The sequence below is a fragment of the Enoplosus armatus genome, chromosome 19, assembly GCF_043641665.1.
Source record: "Enoplosus armatus isolate fEnoArm2 chromosome 19, fEnoArm2.hap1, whole genome shotgun sequence".
Classification (NCBI taxonomy): Eukaryota; Metazoa; Chordata; class Actinopteri; order Centrarchiformes; family Enoplosidae; genus Enoplosus; species Enoplosus armatus.
In genome coordinates this window covers 8,204,578-8,226,578 of record NC_092198.1, presented here as the reverse complement: position 1 = coordinate 8,226,578, position 22,001 = coordinate 8,204,578, and the positions used below count along the sequence as shown (strand labels likewise).

At 41.9% G+C, this 22,001-nt stretch overlaps 1 protein-coding gene across 1 annotated transcript in view; it reads left to right on the top strand.

Annotated features, from left to right (window-relative positions):
• Window positions 1-17,206, top strand: part of pak5 (p21 protein (Cdc42/Rac)-activated kinase 5) — a 33,442-nt gene extending 16,236 nt beyond the window's left edge. The window contains exons 3-11 of the mRNA XM_070925536.1: window positions 3,834-4,673; window positions 9,152-9,361; window positions 9,724-9,865; window positions 9,971-10,125; window positions 11,363-11,496; window positions 14,849-14,975; window positions 15,481-15,606; window positions 15,726-15,860; window positions 17,051-17,206. Of these exons, the coding sequence (XP_070781637.1) occupies window positions 3,834-4,673; window positions 9,152-9,361; window positions 9,724-9,865; window positions 9,971-10,125; window positions 11,363-11,496; window positions 14,849-14,975; window positions 15,481-15,606; window positions 15,726-15,860; window positions 17,051-17,206 (2,025 nt within the window). The remainder of the gene's footprint in view (window positions 1-3,833; window positions 4,674-9,151; window positions 9,362-9,723; window positions 9,866-9,970; window positions 10,126-11,362; window positions 11,497-14,848; window positions 14,976-15,480; window positions 15,607-15,725; window positions 15,861-17,050) is intronic.
• Window positions 17,207-22,001: the final 4,795 nt, after the last annotated feature.

The window sequence follows — 22,001 nt, the reverse complement described above, 5'->3', positions numbered from 1 at the left end:
TTTCTTCTTCTGCTTCTCCATTGCTTTTTTTTTTTTTTTGCATTTTGCATCAACCCACCTACTTTGTTTTCCGTCACCCACCCATACTCTTCATTTCCTTTGCTCTTCTCCCATCTGACACCCTCCCATTTCCCTCTCTCCTGTGCTTACCTTGAACAGGCCGTAGTGAGTGGAGAGAGTAGATCTATTACAGCTTATCACTAAAGGACAGGCCAACGCCGCACGCCGGTGAAATATGGCTCCTGTCACAGCTGCCGCCAAACACGACCCGTGCACAGGGCTCGCAGAGCTGTAAGGACAGGGGGAAGAGGGAAGGGGGAGGGGGGCCACGGACGCCAGTATCAGCCCCCTAATTCAAATTAATGGAAAGATTTTCAGGCTTGATGCCGACCGTTTGACAGTGATTTGGCACACAATTAACCTTGTCTCCCTCTCCCCTCTGCACTCTCTCATCGCCTCCTCGGTTTCATCCGCCGCCTTGTTTTCTCCGACTCTCTCTATCCCCCTGTACCTGTCACGCTCCTTGACACAGTCTTATTGATTATGAACCAAATGGGGATGATGATGTTTTATTAGATAACTGACACTCCCTACTGTTGTATGCCAATTGAATTAGCTCTGAATCACCAACATCCACATAGCGTAACACGATGTGACTTGGCCTCATTTTAGGTTTCACACAAAGCACACTCATTCACAAATTCATAGCACAGTTTAGAAGAAGAGTGGGAATAATTCTCATGCAATACCAGCAGCAATCATTATTTATAGCAATAGTTTTATTTGCATCGGTTAACAACATAAATGTCACATGAGTATTATTCTTAATGAAAATGCAGCTTAACAACATGAAGAGTAGACCTGTGTGACTTATGATTTATTTGTCAGCCCCAGCCCACTCTATGTACTGCCACATCTGTCCAAAGCATGATAGATTTCCGCTCACCAACCTGTTTAAAAGACCATCCGTCCTGCAGCCTCAGCCTTTCAGCTAGACTTTACTCACTGCTTTTATAGGCCATTTCACCTTGGGTTCCAGGTCACGGCACCAAACAGCCTATAGCTCTCAAACAGGGGAGAGCAACTGGAGTGTTAAAGAGGGAGAGGGGAGGTGTAGCAAGTAACAAAATAGAAGGGGAAGATGATGTGTGAAAGAACCAGCGTTAGTAATAGTCAAGATAAAATCCAATATTAACACTATTACAATTGATTCAGCTAATTTTATACTGTTTGTATGTGCTTCACTTGGTAACGAACTTCTACGAATGTCTACACGTTAGCAGCTGGCAGGCTTTAGCTTCAAGCTAAATGCTACAGTGACAATGCTGACATGCTGATTTTAAGCAGGTAATATATTTTTACCAGGTTCAGCCTGTTAGCATTTCCTAATTAGCACTAAACATAAAGTACAGTCGAGGCTGATGAGAATTTGTCGTTAGTTAGGTATTTGGTCATAAACCACAGTATTGGGCAAATTGATGATGGCGCTATATTCAAAGTCAGGGAATCACCAAAGTCTTTAAAATTGATCCTCTAGGGACCTTGAATATATGTAGCAAATCCATTCGATATTTATTGTGATATCCCAAGAGCCACGCCACTAGCATGGCTAAAAATGTGGAACAATATGGAACAATCAGGCAACAAGGGAGGTTGGCGAGCCCTCAGTCAACACCTCTGTCAGATATTTATTTTGGGGGAAAACTCAGACCTTCTTTGATGGGTGAAATGGAAAAGAGAATGTCCTGAATGATAAGTGATAATGTGATAATAGTAGTTATGATAACTGTGGTAGCCTGGATGAGCCGCAATCTCATAGATAAATGATATGAGTGGAAGGGAGTGTGTTTGCACTTTGCAGGTAGCTAAGTGAAGGAGTCGAGATGTATCCCTGTGTCAGCACAATGTTGAGAGTTGATGATTATCCCGGCTTTTCTGAGACTGCCTCAGCACATGTGACACGGACAAACTACAGCGGAGACAAGTATGACAGTTATGTGACAGACAGCGAGGCATGAGCGCTGTCAGTGGGTGTCAAAGAACTTGCTGATGTGACATTGCCGGATCTAAGAGTTCAGCAAACACCTTCAGAGGTGGAAAAGACTAACAAGTGTACATGCGAATAATACAATGGGTTTACTAGTGTGAGCCTTCTCAAAATTAACATGTTTTTATCTCTGAAGAATCGCACACATTGTGGTCAGTTTAAGATTTTATTAATTTCAGTGACATCGTTTCAGGTCTCAGATCTTATTCAGACTCACTTTGAAATAATAAAAAATCAGAAAACACACACCTCTAAAGTGAAGCTTTAGCATCAGTATTTGTTCTTTTATTTAATCTGTTGTGTACTGGCAAGTAGCTTCACCTACCACATACCCTATACTACACTACCAAGTGCCTCACATTGTGATGAGTGTGCGCAGTACATTTCTAGCAATGACCCCCCCAGTGGGAATTAAACAGCTGTCCCTGTGGAACAGGCATGCTGGGTTACAGTTAGCTAATTTGGCTAAAGCCACATGAGTTAGCAGTGACAGGTGGGCGGGCCATTTTTGTGGATAGGGAGCTAAGAACTGACTGAGACCATAAAAACATCAAGGTGCAAATAGACTAAATGCCTAAAGTATGATGGGCACTTTCATGAAGTACACCAAGGATATTAATCCAGGTAAAAGCAAGGAGAGGAATGGAAAAAGCATGCAAGGATTTGTAAAACAACTGAAAAATATAATAAATGAAAAGATGTTGACGAGAGAGATGGATTTGATGCTTGAGGAAAACACAGAAGAAACACAGTCAGACATACGAAAATAAAATTTTGCGGTTTTGTTTGATCACAAAAAAGCTCTCAGATAGATTATGTAAGAGTTTGAAATTTAAATAATAATCTCTACAGCCCGGCCGCCTCTCAGCACTCAGTCACGCAACACGTTTCCATTGTTCTAATGCAGTGTTGTGGTGGAGAGACAGGTAGATAAAAGCTGTGTGTCTGGCGTTTGCCATCACTCTCATGATTTTCACTGTATGGAGGTGGTGATCCTCCCAGTCCGCACCACGAAAACAGCATACATGCACGCACACATCATGCACGCGCACAGAGTGTAGTTCAGCGAGTGCTGCTGTAGCACCAGTTCCCCATGACTCACGACACATCCGTGTAAAGGGCTTAACACAAGGTAGGAGGGGATAAGCAGCACCCCTGATGTTTAAGCTGCCTTTGCTTTGAAGCAGATGTGAGCATGTGTGTTCGGTCTCTCTCTCTCCTCCTCGCTCTCCCTCTTTTGTGTGTGGACGCGCATGCTGGTGTGCTCATGGGCCTCACGAGCGCTAAACCAAACATCACGACTATTAATGTATCCTGATCAGCCCACTGAAAATGAAGCTAATCTGTTGCGAGGGAAATGGGGCAGGAATTAGCTCCTTCAATCCACCACTGGCTTCCTTCTAGCATCTGAGGTATCCCGCCATTTATCTCCATGCATTTTCCAGCTGCATCCCAACTCACAACAACTAGTGGTTGTGTAGACTGATGCCTGCCGTTCTTTCAGATGACCAATACCGGCATTCATTTATCGCAAGTGATGATTAATTTCATACTTGTTACGAAGCCCTGATACACATGAATTGAAAATCCAGCCTGAAAATTGTTTTTAGTTAACTGAAGTTGATTAAACAGGAATTTCAATTCATGTCTTTCAGTTTTCAGTCAGGAATGATTAAACTGAAATTGAATGCACTGCAACCTAAATTATCAGGGCTATCTCCATCAAACTCTCAGGCAGCAGACTCTCTTGTGTGTTTAAGTGTAAATGTGTTTGTTCTTCTCGTAGACCATTGTTCGGGGGAACCGGCCACCCAAAGATGCGTCCATCAATGGCCTGCTGGAGGAGTTTGACAACATCTCAGTAACGCGCTCCAACTCCCTGCGGAAAGAGAGCCCGCCAGGCCCCCACCAGGCTGGAAGCAGCTCCAAACCCTCCAGCAGTGGTCATCCCAACGCACCTGAGGAGAATGGATTCAACCATTACTACTCCCGCTACTCCTGTGATCTAGACACCTCCAGCAGGGACTTCTCTCTTGATCCCAGCAGGCCAGGCTTCTCCATAGATGGGGACTGGGCAGTTGGGAGGCACTATCGATTCACCAAGCAGAATGGTCACTCACACCCCATACGCAGCCCCTTCTATCCGGACGCCATGCCCCAAAAATCAGACTATGGCAAGCTTCCCCCGGACTACCATGCCTACTTGGAGAGCAAAGGGCGCTCCGCTGATGAGGTGGCCTCCACGGTGGGGAGTGGGGTAGGTTCCAGCGGCTACTATCGGGCGTCTGTGGGTGGCTCGTCCAGTCAGGACTACCGGGACACTTCAGTGGGCACGCCATCTCGTGCCTCGCTGCACAGCGAGCAGATCAACTATCCAGACAGCGAGTGGAGCTACGGCGGCCTGCGGGACGAATACGAAAAGCGACCCAAGAGTTCCTATGTGACGCAGACCAGCCCCACGCCTGCTATAAGGCAGCGATCTCGGTCAGGCTCTGGGCTGCAGGAGCCAAATGTACCCTATGCAGCCAGCGGGGCTTTCAAGAATCCTCCACAGGCCCACCCATACAGCTCCTACACCTACCCTCGCCTCTCGGAGAGTCTCGGTAACTCACAGACCCTAACCAAGGTAACTACACCAAACACAAGAACTATGCATTCTAGTCATAATTTCAAATAAAAATCTATTCATCCATCAATATAATTGTGACAGGGACTGTCTACAGTGGCTGTCCAGGAAGCATGTTTCCACACAGCACTCACACACACCCCTGACAAGCCTGTAGAAACATTTCAGAGAAAATTACACAGACGTATCTCCACATTTAGTCCCACCTCCCATCCACCTGCAGTCCCTTTCCTCTTTTCTCTCTATCTATCTCTCGTGATGTGTCTAGTTCACTCCCATTCTTGCTCCATACTGTTTTTTGGCCGTCCTGCCAGATAGATGGTGTCAGCTGTTAATCTACTCTTCCTTGAAGGAGGCAGTCGCTGCCACATACAGAATTACCCCTCTTCAGAGGCCACTGTCTCTGCACACAAATCAATTAATGCTCATGCTGACCATCGACCAGAAAGCTCTGAATTACAGAAAGAGTTACAGAGACTAGACACAGGCACAAAGGAATCTAGATGGGATGTGAGAGGCAGTGACAAAGTGGGAAGTAAGTGAAGAAGAAAAAGAAAATACCAGAAGCAGGTAAAATCAAAGTAGAAATGACTAAACCAGAGCAGAGCCTGAAAAACTGTGTAATAATCTGCAAGATTTTATTATGAATTGTGTGGTTTTGCTATGATCAAATGATATGAACCTAAAAGTACTGAAACAAGAGCATTAGACAAAAGTACATTTTAAAGAGTCATTTACAAGAGAATATGCATTTAGCTAGCTTAAGTTTTGGGGCATGGTGTTCCTAGGGTTCCACGAGCAAAATGATTTATAATAATAATAAAAATAATAATAACAAAGAGAGACTTAAATTGGAGTAACATGTCTTGCTTTTCAGATTTGTGCAGAAGCCTTGCATTTGTATTTTGCACTACCTTCCCACAAAAGAATGATTTCTGGCCACAGTGGAAGGAATTACAATAATAATGATGCGAAGTGATAAAGGCATTGATAATCTTATCAAGGCTTGCAAAAGATAAGAACATCATTTATTTTATATGCTGAACATCCTTTCTACATTAACTGCCATGGTAGTCCATGGTAGGATTCCAGCCACAGACCTTTGTTGCATGTCAGCCCCACCCCACGTTTCCTGTCTAGCTCTGGACTTTTAGCTATCACATGAAGGCACATGAAGGCAAGGTTAACCTACAGTAATTAATAATTAAAGTAATCTTTAAAAAAATGTATATAAATATTTATTTTTTCTTTAATTATAATTCCAACAACAGCAAGACAATTATATTTGCAGTTACTTATGATGTGAGCTTGCATCAGAAAGAACAAAAATTGCTGCTGTTACTCAATGGCAATTAAATATCTAACAGGCAAGCCTTTGGTCAGGTTAAACTGTTGGAATCATAATGATAATCATCTGTATAGAAGTGATATGTTGTGCTTGCAAATGATGGCGAGAGGATACTTGCAGTGTTCTGGGTGCAGAGAACAAAACTAGTCCTCCTAATCAAAGATGTCACCAGAAGACAAAGAAACATGCAAATTTCACAGCACCTCAAGATGATGAAAGGGATGTGCAGATTTCCAGGTTAAATTATACTCAGCAGATAGCCAGTAAAATATTATTGACATGAGAAAAAAATGTACAGTAAATATTACCATTTTGATTGTTGGTAAAAATGTTGTGTTTCATAGCGTATAGCTTCCCGGTGTGTATGCGACACCTGCACTGTAAGTATGTTGGAGAGTGTGATGCTCCAGTGGAGCACGTCACAGGCCATGCATTAGTTGCCGTATAATGTAACCACATGTTACCAGTATAAGTTACTCGTGGTGATTCTTTTATGTCAATATTATTAGACAGAACTGCATTTGCTACAGTTGAAGATATTAGAAGAGGTTATTCTGTAGTAGAAGGCAAAAGAAGCTGTTAGTCAATGCAACAGCAGGGGTAAGAGTGGTCATTCTATAAAGTGTTCTTCATATCATTTCTTTATATATTCTTTATATCATTCTCCAAAGCTTTCAGAGCCCCATTAGGTCCATTACACAGGTGTGTGTACCGCTAGCACAGCTCTCCACCACCCCTCCTTCACACACACACACACACACACACACACACAGTGAGTCCAGCAGCTGAGAGGAAAACTGGGTTTGCTGATGTAGATCCCAGGGTGCCTTGATGAAAAACCATTTAACCTGCATGCTTCAGTAAATAGCCACGGAGAATGCAAGAGTAGCAGGATTGGAAGTGATGCAGGAGAAGGTCATTTTTCTCACATATTGTTTGTTATTACCACTTTCTGAGTTGTTGTGCTTGAGGAGGCACATTTGCCTCCCTGGAAATGTACAGTATGTGTAGGAAATGTAACGATTTAAGACTTGGAGGATGCAGCCTCATCCAGAGTTTGCATTTTGATCCAAAAAGCTTAAAAATGCCAAAAGATATGAACTCCGTCAGACTATATTTGGTGTATTGTTAATATTTGATATGATGTTCTATGTATTGTTTTCACAAATTTTACATCAAATTAAATATAGGCCATAGTGAGAGAGCTGAGGAATCAATGCACCCTAATTTGTCTTGTGATGTTTGTAGATTTTGCAGCAGTGGTAAGAAAAGAAAAAAGAAAAAACAAGGAATCATCTGGCAGCTTAAGAATCACAATTCTTCGCGGCTCATGGACCTTGTAACAAACCCACCCCTCTCTCTCCTCTCTCATTCTCTACCCTTTCTTCTCTTTCCCTCATTCAGCCCACTCACACAGCTGAAGTAAATCCTTCTTTTTCCCTGCTGTTGTCGGGAGCCGGTGGGGATGTAACAGTAGACAGCACAGAGACTTGGCCACACACACACACACACACACACACACACACACAAAGATACGAACACACACACTCCCTCTCTCTCTCCGTTCCTCTCTCTCTGTGTTTTGTGGGGAATGGGAGCTCAGTGCCGCAGCTCTCGGTGACAAATTGATGTTGCGGCACTTTCCCTTTCTGCAGCCTTAGCATAAAACTGGCCGAACGATGTTCCACCGCGGAATTCAATTTCACAGTTGAGTTAGGTTGTTGATTACCCTGCCAAACTCAGATTAATGCGCGTTTAACCAACATGGATCAGGAGACCCTTGGCTGACAGCCAGCCAGCGGTGCCGGCCAACGATGGGGGGGGGGGCTCGAGACTGGGCCATCCCAGCAGCACAGCCCCCCTCCCCCTCCCTACACCTGCCTGAGAGTGATTGATTAAAAGAGTTCACACCATGTAATTATACACCATCCCAACACATCAGGGCTCCTCCTCCACCCCTGTCAATGCATGTGTGTGTGTATGTGTGTGTGTGTGTGTGTCTCTTCGTCTAAGTGTGATAGTGAGTGATAGGGACAGAGAGAGAGAGAAACAAATAAAAGGAAAGAGAAAGAGAACTCCCTCTCTCTCTCTCTCTTTTATCATCCTCTTCATCTCTTGAGAATTTATGAGAAAAAAAAAGAATGCTGGTTGAAGAGCATTTTTGTGGCAAAGTTAATTTAATCTCTGCAGGGTGGAGGCAGCTTGATCCACTACTGTCTGTATAGTTTTTTCTGTATATTCTGTATCGTCCACCCATGACTATTGATATTTACACTTTGACTTTTAAACAAAATGAAATACGTGTAAAAATATTTTTTTTATGCATGCCGTAGCTTCATTTCTCTGCTAGTGTTAATGCGTGTGTTTATATAGCTGCTGAACATGTGAGATTGATTTCATTACTTCAACCAGTCCAGGCAATCGGGCCATCCATTACACTGTGCATTAGACATGCCAATGAGGATTGAATACCATTAGCTTTTTCCACACATTTTTAATGTTTTTAATTAGCTAGAACATGTTCCACGTTTATATACTGACATAGTATGATATAGTACTAGAGGGTGACTATAACATACTGAGTTATGAAATCATTTATGGTTTGAGATTCTCCTTAAGGTTTGTCTGTATATCCGTGTGCATGCATCTGTGTGTGTGTGTGTGTGTGTGTGTGTGTGTGTATGCCAGGCCTATTATGAGTCAGACCAGATCAGCTGAGTCATACAACTCAGCTTTTAATAGGTCTCTCTGAGTTAAGCTCTAGTATTCTTGCTCCTGCACTGCTTTAAAGGAGACTCAGGTGTTTGTAGGATCTTAAGGAAGAGGTGTGTCCCAGATCCGGACGCTCCCTGGGCTCCTGGTTGATGAATGGAGTAGTTGAGGAGCATTGCGGGGTGGTAATGATAAAGTATGGTCCCTGTGCTGTGGACTAAATGTCCTCTGTTAGATCTGTCTGAGGCTAATGTACCTGCAGACGTACCTGGAAGTAGAGCTGGCTTTTTACTGTGGACAGAGTGTGTGGTCATGCATTTACATTGATGCATCCAACGCAGTATACACAAGTCTCAGAGCCTGTGTTAAATTGTGATCCACCAATAAAATAACTTTGTCCTTGTGCTGTCTTCTCCAGGGTGACTACGAGCGTCCGCTACGTGACGGCAGTCCCCAGGTTATGGGTGGTGACACCTACCCCCGCGGGCCTCTCAAGCAACCTCAGAGCCACACCAAGCCGCCTGGATACCCCCCAGCACACCTGCCCTACCCTCCTGTCTTTCACCATTACAAACCTTCACCCTACCACCATCCCCCCTCTCAGCCCAGCCCACCGTACACCCCTCAGGTACAGTATATTCTCTGTGTATACGTCATACAATTGATGCTCCTGTCAAGCTTTTTAGTTCCGATACAGTTTGAATACATTTAATATCATTTGAATGGGATAAGTCCATATTAAACTGGTTGTCTCCTGTTTGTAAAAACCCATTGAATTGTCTGACAAAATGCATTTAGTAAAGCTGAAAATAGGCCTGACAAAGCTGATGTTTTGGAGATGCATTGTTTTCACAGGACGTCGACGATTGTACTGTAGATTAGGATATAAGTCATTCATTTTATGTTGTTTTGGAAGTCACTGTAGTTTAGTTAAATATAGCCTCTGTCTGTTTCTCTGTCACTGTACGTCTGTGTGTGTTTTAAACAAAGGGGGCCTACTCACAGCCTTCATCACCCTACATCCCCCCGGGGGCCTACCCACCTCCTTCCTGGGGGTCCAGCTCTGACACTCAACCCTCCAGAGTCTCTCATGAGCAGTTCAGAGCTGCACTTCAACTGGTGGTCAACCCAGGTGAGAACCGGACAGCAGAAAAGTGACACTAAAATGCCTTACATAAACATTTCTGGGGGGGGGGTTCTGGTGTTGCACCAAAACTGACTTTGTGTTTGCCTACAGGCGACCCTCGGGAATACCTGGACAGCTTTATCAAAATCGGCGAGGGCTCCACGGGTATCGTGTGCATCGCCAGCGAGAAACACAGCGGCAAGCAGGTGGCTGTAAAGAAGATGGACCTCAGGAAACAGCAGAGGAGAGAGCTGCTCTTTAATGAGGTGTGAGGAGACTGACAGAGATGGGGCGTAACTGCAGTACACTTATCTCAAACATGCTCACACCTACAGCAGTACATTTCAACACTAACATCCCTTGGTGTTATTGGTTTATACAGCAACACATTTCACTGTAGTTCTGGTTTTGTATGTGAGAGTATGTATTAATTTGGAGGCTGGATTAAAGAGCATGACGCCCACTCCCCACACGTGAGATCAGACCTTTGTCACCGATTGTTGATTTCTCAAACAAGCAGCGGCAGCAGAGATGAAACTGGTTTAAATAGCATCATTAAACATGGCTCATTTTGTGCCAAATAGATAAAAAATAAATCTCACCATCTCACAACAAAACAGTAGCTACTTATTAACGGAAAAACAAGTTCAGTTTGCCTCTATATCCCTGACATATATCCATGGCTATCAAACCACTAGCACATTTTTACATCCCTAGTTGCATTTATTTACTAAAAATGTAAGTAGTGTTCACAACGAAAACCCTCAGCAAGAAATATATTCATAGCTGTTTCTATTCACGGTATGCTAACTATTGAAAAATGAGCTCCGTGTCATTTGCACTTGCACTGAAATAAATCATATTTGCAGACAAACTATATGATCGCTTGTTTAGCAGAAAAACGTGAAATGAGTAAAGGGCGAACCTGGGATCTCCTTTGTCGAGCAATATTGCACTGATTCTATTTTGGGTCTGTGTGTGTGTTTGTCGGAGAGAGAGAATGAATGCATGCATGCATGTATGTTAACACGTGTGTAAAGTGATGAACACAGATGTGACGCAGTGGGTGTTCAGTTGGGGACTAATTTGCGTTGTGTAATCCTATTTATTTCTGAATGTAACCCTTTTATAGTTAAGCCTCCAGAACATGTTCACATTAGACAAAGGAAAGTTAGATTAATAAATAATTGAAATTACATGAATACATTTCGTAAATAATTTAAATATTTGATTATTAACATATATATATATATACATATAACATATTCAACATGCGTCCATACATTTGGTTTGTACAAGTAAATACAAATAAGTCAATATTAGCAATTGATAATGATGATAATAGAACAGATCAGAATATATAATGTATAGGTCAAAGTTCGTGATAGCTCTGTATCATGTGACATTCCAATAGAAACAAATCGCGTCAATAGAAATTGAACAAGTAAATATATAATGAAAGCAATTTCCTTCTCTCTCTCTCTGTCTCTCTCTATGTTTTAGGTGGTGATCATGAGGGACTACCATCACGAGAACGTGGTGGACATGTACAACAGCTACCTAGTGGGAGACGAGCTGTGGGTTGTCATGGAGTTTCTCGAGGGCGGGGCACTCACTGACATTGTGACTCACACCAGGTAACCTCTCTTGAATATAGAAATATAAGATACTGAAGTGCACCAAAAACAGCAGTGTAAAATACCACCACAGTGGTTCAGTGTTTGTTTAATCCGTACAAAAAGTGAAGTGCAGTCTCTGCTGGCTGCCTGGCAACCTCATGAAAAACCACAGCTTGTCATTTTTACACTTTTTTGAGCTTTAGAGCTGCTGGTAGGTGGATTTTGTTACCTTTGGACAGAGCCATGCTCGCTGTTTCCCTGTTTCAAGTCTTTATTCTAAGCTAAGCTAACCTGCTGCTGGCTGTAGCTTCTTATTTAACAGACTGGTCGAGAGTGGTATCGATCTTCGCATCTAACTCTCAGCAAAAAAAGCGAATAGGTACTTTTCCCAAAATGACAAACTATTGCTTTAAAACCCTAACAGTTGTGTTTTGGGCAAATTGTATGCAGGATGTATGAAAAGGGTGATAAGAGCTAAAATAAAGAAAGAAATAAAATGAAAAGAAACTGATATAATGTATTTCTGATACCAAGAAATAAGGCTACAGCTTTATGTGTGCCAGTTGTGTTGAATGACAAGACAGACAGAGGAAGCAGTCTCTGAATGACTTACTACATGTGATGTTCTGGTGATGGTGGTGACATCAAATGGCTTTAACTGGTAACCGGCAAGCAAAGATGAGTTGAAATCACAAGGTCATTTAATTGGCTCTACACATCAGAAACTTCTCAAAGATGGATGATTTCACAAGACAACCAGGAGAAGCGAGCAGATGGGCTGTAATCCAGTCCTGCGTTTGATAGTTTCAGGATTATTGTTCTCCAACTTTTCCTAATTGCTTCTCTGTCGTTGAGTCGTGTTTCTAAGCTGCCGCCTCATTGTTTTAAGCTTACTTTGTGCTTGGTGTTTAATTACAGTCATTTGCGTGGAGTGTCAGCATTAGCACTGCGCGGTGTCGGATGCTAATAACACGCTTTGGTGAGGCTGAGCACCGCTGCTACCGTGAAGTATTTTGAACAGTCTCCCACACAGATGTTTGCCTGTTTGTGTGTTCAATGTGTGTGTGTGTGTGTGTGTATGTGTGTGTGAGAGAGAGAGAGTTTCAGTATGCACATGAGTGCTCTTGGAAGTACTAATGGAAATCTCAGTAAAGAGGATATTATTGTGCACACATGTTCTCTCCTGAACTCCCCTTTTCTCTTTTTCATGAGTTTGTTGAATTTTAAGTGGAAGTAAATGTGTCATTTCTTTGTGTATTTTTTCAATATTCTAATTAATATTCTTGCAAATATCACCAATCAGAACAAAGACACAAAGAAAGAGGGAACCAACCTGTTTGTGAAATAGATATTAGTAGCTAGATTCCATTAAAATCTAAATTTAGTTTGGTTAGTAACCATACAGATTGACCACTTGATGTAATTATTAGGCATTATATATATCCAAGGTGACAATAAAAGCACTATTGCAGCGTGTCTTGGTAATCTCAGCCATATTTGTCCAGGTGAAAGCTTTGTGCTATTTCTGTTATGCCTTTTGTTGTAGAAATAACTGCTGCCTGCCTCACGTTGTGCAAGCCTCATCAGGTCGCTGGCTTGTTGGCAGCAAACACACACACACACACACACACACACACACACACACACACACACACACACACACACACACACACCGAGATACGTGAACACACACACATCTAACACAGTCAGCAGTGGCAGAGTGGGCGTCCGTGTTCCTGAACTATTTCAATCACGTTCAAATTTCAATTATATACTTATATACTAGAGTTTGTTAATGAGCTGCACTTCACAGGGGTTTTATCCAATGTAAGTGCAAAAGCTTATGTATTTGTGCTTGCTGGGCTGTGTTGGGCTATGTGTGTGTGTGTGTGTGTGTGTGTGTGTGTGTGTGGATGAATGCCTGCACGTTTGTGTGTGGGTAGGTGCGTGTGTAATTCTCCTCCCCTCGGCAACCTTTACAGGCTCATTAAAATTGTTTTTCACTTTGTGTTTGAAACAATTTTCTATTTCGCTGATCCTGTTTTCATCTCAATTGTGTTTGTGTGTATGAGGGATGGAGCAGGGGGGTAAAGGGGGGGGGGGGGCAGCAAGAGGTGAATTGTTTTTGCGTACACGTCTCCATCCTGTTCACTTTGAGTTAGCCAGTTGTTTCTTATTAGCAGAAGGCTCATTTATCTCTTGTGATTGTAAATGCATGCATGTGTGACAATAAAATCTGCTGCAATCTGTGTGTGTATCTATATATATATGTGTGTGTGTGTGTGTGTGTGTGTGTGTGGCCTGGGGGTTGTTTCTCATAATACAAGTTTGTAAGTGACTACTCCAACAGTTGGATCTTTTAGATGGAGCAATAAGATGAAGAGAGAGGAGTATGTGTGTGTATGTGTACTGTATATGCATGAACATGTACATGTATTACATACTGTATATGTACGTTTCCTTGGTCTATGCCTGCAAATGAGCGTGTTCCTATTTCTGCACATGTACTGTATGTGACGGCAGCTCAGAGCACACACACACACACACACACACACACACACACACTCATAAACACACGGCCTGGCCTGGCCAGCTGGGTCTAGATGTTAATGTTCAGTGGAGCTGTGAGTTTCTGTGTGAGCTCAGTCAGACGCACTGCATCGCCCCATCTCTCCATATGGGACCCTCCTGCCCGCTCTGCACATCATAGCTACAGCCGCTGCAGGCTACAGGGGGATATTTTCAAACCATAGTTGTATTGAACTATAATCTCTTTAGAATGCCAAAAAGTCATAATAATCTGGTCTTCGACCCTCACGGCCACCCGTCTTACCTTTCTCTTTCTTTCCCACAATGCACCACGGAGAAAGAAAAGTACAGAGAAAATTACAGAAAACACATAAAAAGGAAGAAAAGGAAAAAAGGAAAAGATTAATACAATGGACTACAATTTGATAAATATTGTGTATATGTAAGTGAGAATAAGTGATTAGAATTAGGATGGCATGACATAGGCTAATACAGTTACTATTAACTACATCACAGGAGAGTGCTACAATACAATTCAGCGTAAGAAAAAAAAAACTAATATATAATAGTATAAAAATAAAAAACAAAGAATTAAATAGTAATAAAAAGACCCTCCGCTGCTCTTCCATAAAAACGTTTTTTCTCTACAGTCCCTATATGCTTCTCACATTTTCAGTTTGTAGGTTTTAGAAGGCATGAAAAACATCCATTTCATGTCCTTTATAAGTCGTTTTTAAAGAAAATCTTTTTGCTCTTATTACATTTCAACATGTCAAATATGGTCCTACATACTCTTCTACTTTCATGGTCATTGCTGACATGTATTCGTGTCTCCTCGCAGGATGAACGAGGAGCAGATTGCGACAGTGTGTTTGTCGGTGCTGAGGGCTCTGTCCTACCTGCACACACAGGGCGTCATCCACCGCGACATCAAGAGCGACTCCATTCTCCTGACCAGTGACGGCAGGGTAAGTGCACATGAAGAGTGTGTGTGTGTGTGTGTGTTTGGATATATTATTCATTCACACTCCTCCCTTTGGGATGTTATTAAACCGGAAGATCCCCGTATTAACAGGGATTTTTCTAATACCCCAGGTATTAATAACCAATGCTACCACCCTTGTTCCCATCACTGGTGATTTCAGTATAACACACACACTCTCACACACTCACTGACCTTCTCCGTGGTTGCCACTCGTCAACAGCCAGTGCCAGAAACTCATCATCATCAATTACCTCTCGTGCCCCAGTAATTAAATCCAGCCTAATGCCTCCTAACGAGCTGATAAGACATGATTAATTGAAGGATGATTAACCGCTAATACAGGAGATTAGTGTCTTCTATGAATGCTCTTCATCACAATGGGTCAGTGCACTTCTCGACATCAAACACAGAGGTTCTGAACTAATACAAGCGCTACTGTATGTCCACACACAGGAGTGAGACAGCATGGTGTTTGTGTGTGTTTGCAGATCAAGCTATCAGACTTTGGCTTTTGCGCCCAAGTTTCCAAAGAGGTGCCCAAGAGGAAGTCCCTCGTGGGCACACCCTACTGGATGGCACCAGAGGTCATCTCGAGACTACCTTACGGGACCGAGGTGAGGACGGCGCACACATGGATTAATGTTGCTCTGCATCAAGTGACAGAGAGTTTGTATTTTTCACTGTGCTGAGTTCAGCTCCAGTAGACAGAACGAATGTTTTCGTGTGTGTCCAGGTGGATATCTGGTCTTTAGGTATCATGGTCATCGAGATGGTGGACGGAGAACCCCCTTACTTCAATGAACCCCCTCTGCAGGCCATGAGGCGGATACGAGACAACCTGCCCCCGCGGCTAAAAGAGTCGCACAAGGTAAGAAAGACTTCAATCCAGGCTTTTTTGGACAGTAAGTATAGAGGAAGGAAATTTAAAATCCAGGATCTTTTGACTCTTTGTCCATACCTGTGATTGAAGTGGGAATGCATTAAAATGACACATGTAGGCAGTTTGTATGGTTTCTCTAAAACACCAACATTTGTGTTGACATAAACATTTGTACTGACATTAACTAGTGGCTGTGTATCTGGTCATTTCTGCTGCATGATACACTGCATTATCCCCTTCTGGAGCAAAAACAATAGTCAGTATTTTGTGAGGGGCAAAGAGAGTGGAGACAAAAGTACTTTACTTACTGTATATTTGCATTTTAAAGAAAACATTGAATGATAGCTTTTCAATATAACTCAACACAGAATCACAGGTTTCTTCTTCATAATTATGGCTAGGCATATTTTTATGTTAAGGCCATTACTTATACATTAAAATTTCAGCTTCGTTGTGAGAAATCCTGTTTTTTCTGTGAGTTCGGTATGTCAGAACCTGAGGTGGAAATCTGCTTCATCGCTGAAATCTGCAACAAAACTCTGAATCAAAGTGGCTCTATTAACCCAGAATCTGAAAAGATTAAATTTACTGGATGTATTTAAGAAATTGTAATTAACAGAGCACTGAACTGAACTCAAATCTCAGGGATTGCTTCTTACTGGAGTGCTGCTTGGGACTCATAGTTTTCTTCCACATTAAGGTTTTTCTGTACACAACCTTGCACTCTTTATCAGTGAACCAGTGTCATTAAAGCTTCGTCACTCTTATTAGTTTACAGCCACACTAGCAGCTCTGTGACGCTGTACTTAGCTTTGAGTCAAATGCTTATGTCAGCATGCTAACATGCTGATGATTATCAGGTATAATGTTCACCTTCTTAGTTATCATGTTAGCATGCTAACATTCGGTAATTAGCACAAAACACAGAGTAAAGCTGAGACAGATGGGAATTTCAAATAATGTTGGTATAAACCAAATTATTGGACAAATTAAAATTTGACTTGATTATGGAAAGTAACAGGATCACCAAAGTGATTACAATTCATCCTGAGGAGGACATGAATGTGTGTCCCAAATGTCATGGCAATCCATCCAATAGTTGTTGAGACACTTCCCTTTACGATCAGTGATCATAGATCAAATGGGACCAGAATGAAAGCATTTCATTTTGTCTTCAGGTGTCTTCGGTGCTGCGGTCCTTCCTGGACCTGATGCTGGTGAGGGAGCCCTCGCAGAGAGCCACGGCCCAGGAACTCCTCCAGCACCCCTTCCTCAAGCTGTCTGGACCCCCTTCCTGCATCGTCCCCCTCATGAGACACTATCGCCACCGCTGACCTGCTGGCCCAAAACCTGCCCTCCTCTACACTTAAAAAACACACACATACACACATTAGCAGGGTGGCACTGCCCTCACCCAGCCAAAACACCCCACCGCTTGGTGGCGCGCCACTAACACTCACACCTGTAACCGTGAAGTAGATTAGCTAGAGGAATATCTAAGAAATACATTTAAAAAAAAAACACGACAGAGAAAAGAAGAAAAAAATCGTCTACCATTTTGTGGGCTGGCTCGCCCTGCTGCAGTCTTCTTTTGTCCTAAACTGTGAGTCTTCAGCTCCATGTAGAGTTGTAGAAGCCATCGGCAAGAGCTTCAGAGGGGTGTCGCGAGCTGCTGACGAGGCAGAGGGACCACGGGGCCCGGCGCTCTGCTCCAGACCAGAGCAGCAGAGGGCAGAACAATCAGATGTGTGCAGAGAGGGGTCTTTGGCTGGTGGCTGGTCAAACAGAGACGAGCTCTGTTGTGTCTCTCTTCTCACACACTAACAGTGAAAATGTATTTTAGAGAAACTTGTAAGTTTTTCTGTACAGTTTTGATAATTTGCAGTATTTTATCGTGTCGTAACCATTGTGATATGAGCAGTATTAAATAGAGTTTCTGCAGAGATCTTTCCTACTGTTTATAATCCACTTTTTGCTTAAAGATATAAGAGATCCAAATAAACCCACCTTAACCTAACTGTTACTAAAAATACTAAATATATTTATTATCTTACATTTGTAGACAGAACTTCCATTAAATGTTGGGAAAAAAGGGGTAATGTCAGAATTTTGTATGACGTTTTAAAGTATTTATTTATTTATTGGAATTGAAGGTTTATTTTTTGGTAGTGTGGCCTTTTTTTTGTTTATTTTGTTTTGTTTTTGTTGGGTTTTGATTTACATTTCTTAAAGCTCATCGGCAGACAGTGACATCAGTTGTTATATCATCCAAGCAATACCCCACACCTATTTATGAAACCATGAAGCCCTGTATTTATGATACTGTAATTACACCATGCATTTAAATGTAGCACAGATTGAGTGGATTTGATGAGAAAAAAAAAGACGATTTATTCTACGCAGACCTGTTTTCTTTTATATTAGGAGTCTCATCCTGTTTCTCTAAATGCTAAGAGGCGCCCATCCAAGACGCCTGCCCGCCCGCCTACCGCGCAGATTTTAGGATGCTGATAAAAGGTCTCGTTTTCTACTCACATCCTCATTGTCATCATCTCACTCCTTATCCCACCTCAGTCAGACACACTCGCTATCACTGGAACTGTGCTGCCATTCTCATCTCTGGTCGGACCGGGAGAACAGTGTAATCCTCCTCCCCACATCGTTTTTTTTTTTTTTTACCCATCATTCACTGTGATATGTAAATATGACTGTGCGTACGTGAATGTGAGTGTTTGTGGGTGCGCGTGTGTCTGTGTACGTCAAAGAGCAAAAGAGGTAGAGCGTGTTTATCTCTGTACAACATCTGAAAGTGTGTGTGCCTGCGTGCGTGCGTGTGTGTGTGTGTGTGGCGGCTAATCCTTGACAAAGTGTCAAGACTTGAATGAGTAACACTTATCTGTGGTGTTGGCTTGTACAGTGATATTGCATGTTTGTTATCAGTGAAGCTGGTTTCAATTAAAAAACGCCCATAAAAACATTGAGATGTGTTGCATGGATTTTTCCTTCATCCCCCTCTACAGTCTTCTTCTTCTCTCTGTGTCTCATATCAAGCAGAGATTTTTTTTTTTTTACCAAACAGCACACTGTCAGATTATTCAAGGGAGTTTCGTTCAGTCATCAACAGTTTATTTTCTCTTTTGTTGTTTTGGGTCTTCCATATTCTCTAAATTCAACAGTTCTCATTTCCAACTATTTCACCCTAACTTCACCTCCGAACAGAGAAGCAGAAAGACACATCCATGGATCGGTGTTGCCATAATATATGAGGTTATTTCTCTTTCTTTCCTCTAAGCCATTTCCCTCTGAAACACTATAATGGGATATTGATTCGGCTCGGACAGAGAATGAAGCTTCTTTCTCAGAGAAAGATACCTCTGCCGACGGCCCAGTAAATAAAAGCACAAGTACTGGGGCCAGAGGGACTGCGGGGCGTCAATGAGGATCAAACTCAAGGCTGTAGAGTCATTGAGTTACCATTAAGGTGAATAATGTAATACATCCACACTCAACTGCTCCAAACACTCAGCATCACATTAGAGGTACACAAAACTGTGAATTTGTACCTAAACAGGTGTGTTGTGGTCTTCAAATGGCATCAATGACTATTAATTGCCCCTATGCCTTTTATTTTTTATCATTTTCACAACAGACCTTCCACTAAAGGAAAAGCACAGGTGTAACTGATAACAGTAATTAATAGCTTTATTCAGCGTCATAGCAACCATTGAGGATAATGAGGTCATGTCCTTTGATTTTAACAGTGGTGGAAAAAAGTACTCCGATCCTTTACTTAAGTAGAAATACCAATAAAACAATCTAAAAAATATACTTGAGTAAAAGTACATAAGTATTATCAGCAAAATGTACTTAAAGTACTTGTTTTGCAGTAAAATGTCCCTGTGTTTTACTGTGTGACATTATTAGATTATTAATACATCAATCAAAGCTGCACCTAGTTTTAACTACTTTATTCACAGTTAGCTAGTTTAGTCCAGTGGTTCCCAGTCTGGGGGTCGGGCCCCTCCAAAGGGTCACCTGATGAATCGGAGGGGTCGCGAGATGATTAATGGCAGAGGAAAGTGAAAACATTGGATCATTTGAACTGTTATTGAAATGAAACCATGTGTGATGTTTAGAGCGGACGTGTCTCTTTGGTGAAACTGCTAACAACTCATAGACATGACAAACCTCTTTTTTTGTATGGGGCCACGGTAGCCCATTTTATAAGCTTTTTTGTCTAAAGTAACTAGTAACTAAAGCTGTCAGCCAAATGTAATGCAGTGAAAAGTTCAATATCTCCATATGAAATGTAGTGGAGAATAAGTATAAAGTAGTAGAAAATGGAAATACACAAGACAGTACAAGTACAAGACCCTCAAAAGCAGTATATGATTTTACCTTCCACCACTGGATTTTAACAACCTGAGGAGGTGTTTGCGAAATGTGACTGTTTGTAGGCAAAACAATTAAGTTAAATTAAAACAAAATGAAGAGATTTTGTATTTCTTCATCAAAATTATATATTTTTTTTTAGCAGTGTGGACAATTCGTTGAGGCAGGATTTTGACCACGGCTGTTGCTTAGTGGGTCTGTAGTAGTCTGTGTAGTGTTAAACAGCAGCAAAGACTATTGCTGGAGAAAACTGCCCACGTGGCTGAATTATTTCACCATTTAAAGTCCAAAGAACTTCTTTCCAAAATGAGGAAGAAAACGGATATTTGTATCCAGCGCGTATTTCCGCCACACCCGGAAACAAAACAAAGTGGACCGGCAGCAGCAGCAGCGGCTCCATGTTGGACCTTTTTGTGAAGCTCAGCAACAGGTGAGTGTTTCCACATGAACTGTGAGTTGGCAGCGACTCTGTGTTTCTTTATTTATTGTAGTTTTTTTGGGTGGACATGCAGGCTAAGTTCGTGGTAGCTTGAGCAGCTTGTTGGCGTCTCTAAATAATAAGAGTAAAAATAACAAGGCCTTCCTCTCTCTCTGCTACCGTTTGTTGACAGTCATGGGTTGAGTATAAGCTGTTTCATTTCTCAGGTGAAGTCTACAGTATTGTTGCACAAAGCTTTGGTTATATTTGGCAAGTGGTTCAGGCTGGTTCATCTCTGGCTGTAAGCTAGCTCTGTTGGCCTCTGTGCGCCATTGTTCATGTATTGTCATAGCAACCAATGTGTAGTTTTGTGAGTACTTCAGGTCACCTGCATTTCAAATGTCTGTGGACTTCTTGATTTTATTGACGTTTAATGAATGCGCCCCTTCTGCTGTCTGATTCTGAGTAAGCGCTTGGTTCATTTTATTATTTATTTTATAGTTATTTGATGGTTTTTGTGTAGCATTAGATACTACATATATATGAAGCTGTGCATGTAATGCTACACAAAAATAAATTTAAAATGCTACACATAATTATCCAACCTGGTATACTGTAGATTTTCCTGTTGTTTTGGCAATATACGTGTTACACCGTGATGTTTATTGGTGACAAAATGTGTAGGAGTCAATCAGCCGATGTGTGTCCACATCATATAGGTGAAACTGGGGAGGGTTGTTATGTCTTACCCCTGTCACTCTAAAACATTACAACATAAATCATTAAAACATTAGGGTGAGTGCTAGCTGGGGATATAGAAATATGGCCCACTTTTGGATAAAAGTACTTGAATAAGCTACATTTTTACTAAAATGAATACGTTTTTTTCTTAAATCTGTAAAAAATATTTAGTATTTTTAGTTGACTGTGTGTTGACTGTCAGCATGTTTGGTATGGAAGTTAATGTTACATTCAATTTTAGTAGAGAAGATAATTTACTGATGATGCCAAACAATCTACAATCCTGAGAGTACCAACTAAAGTATTAGCCGTTTTTAAAAAACAAAACAAAAAAAGCACCTCTTACCTCAATCTGTTACAACCCTGCAGATCACACACAGCCCTGAAGCTATAGTGAGCTCACAACACAGATGTGCGTGATACAGATGTTGTGGGATTAATCTGTGCTTGGTCTGATTTTTTTTTAACTTGACAATTATAGACAAATGGGAGATCAGAAAAAGTTAGAATGGGCGTCTCAGATCATTTCCAACTTTGACGTGGCCAGTCCGAGTGAAGAACTTGGATTAAGGGCTCTG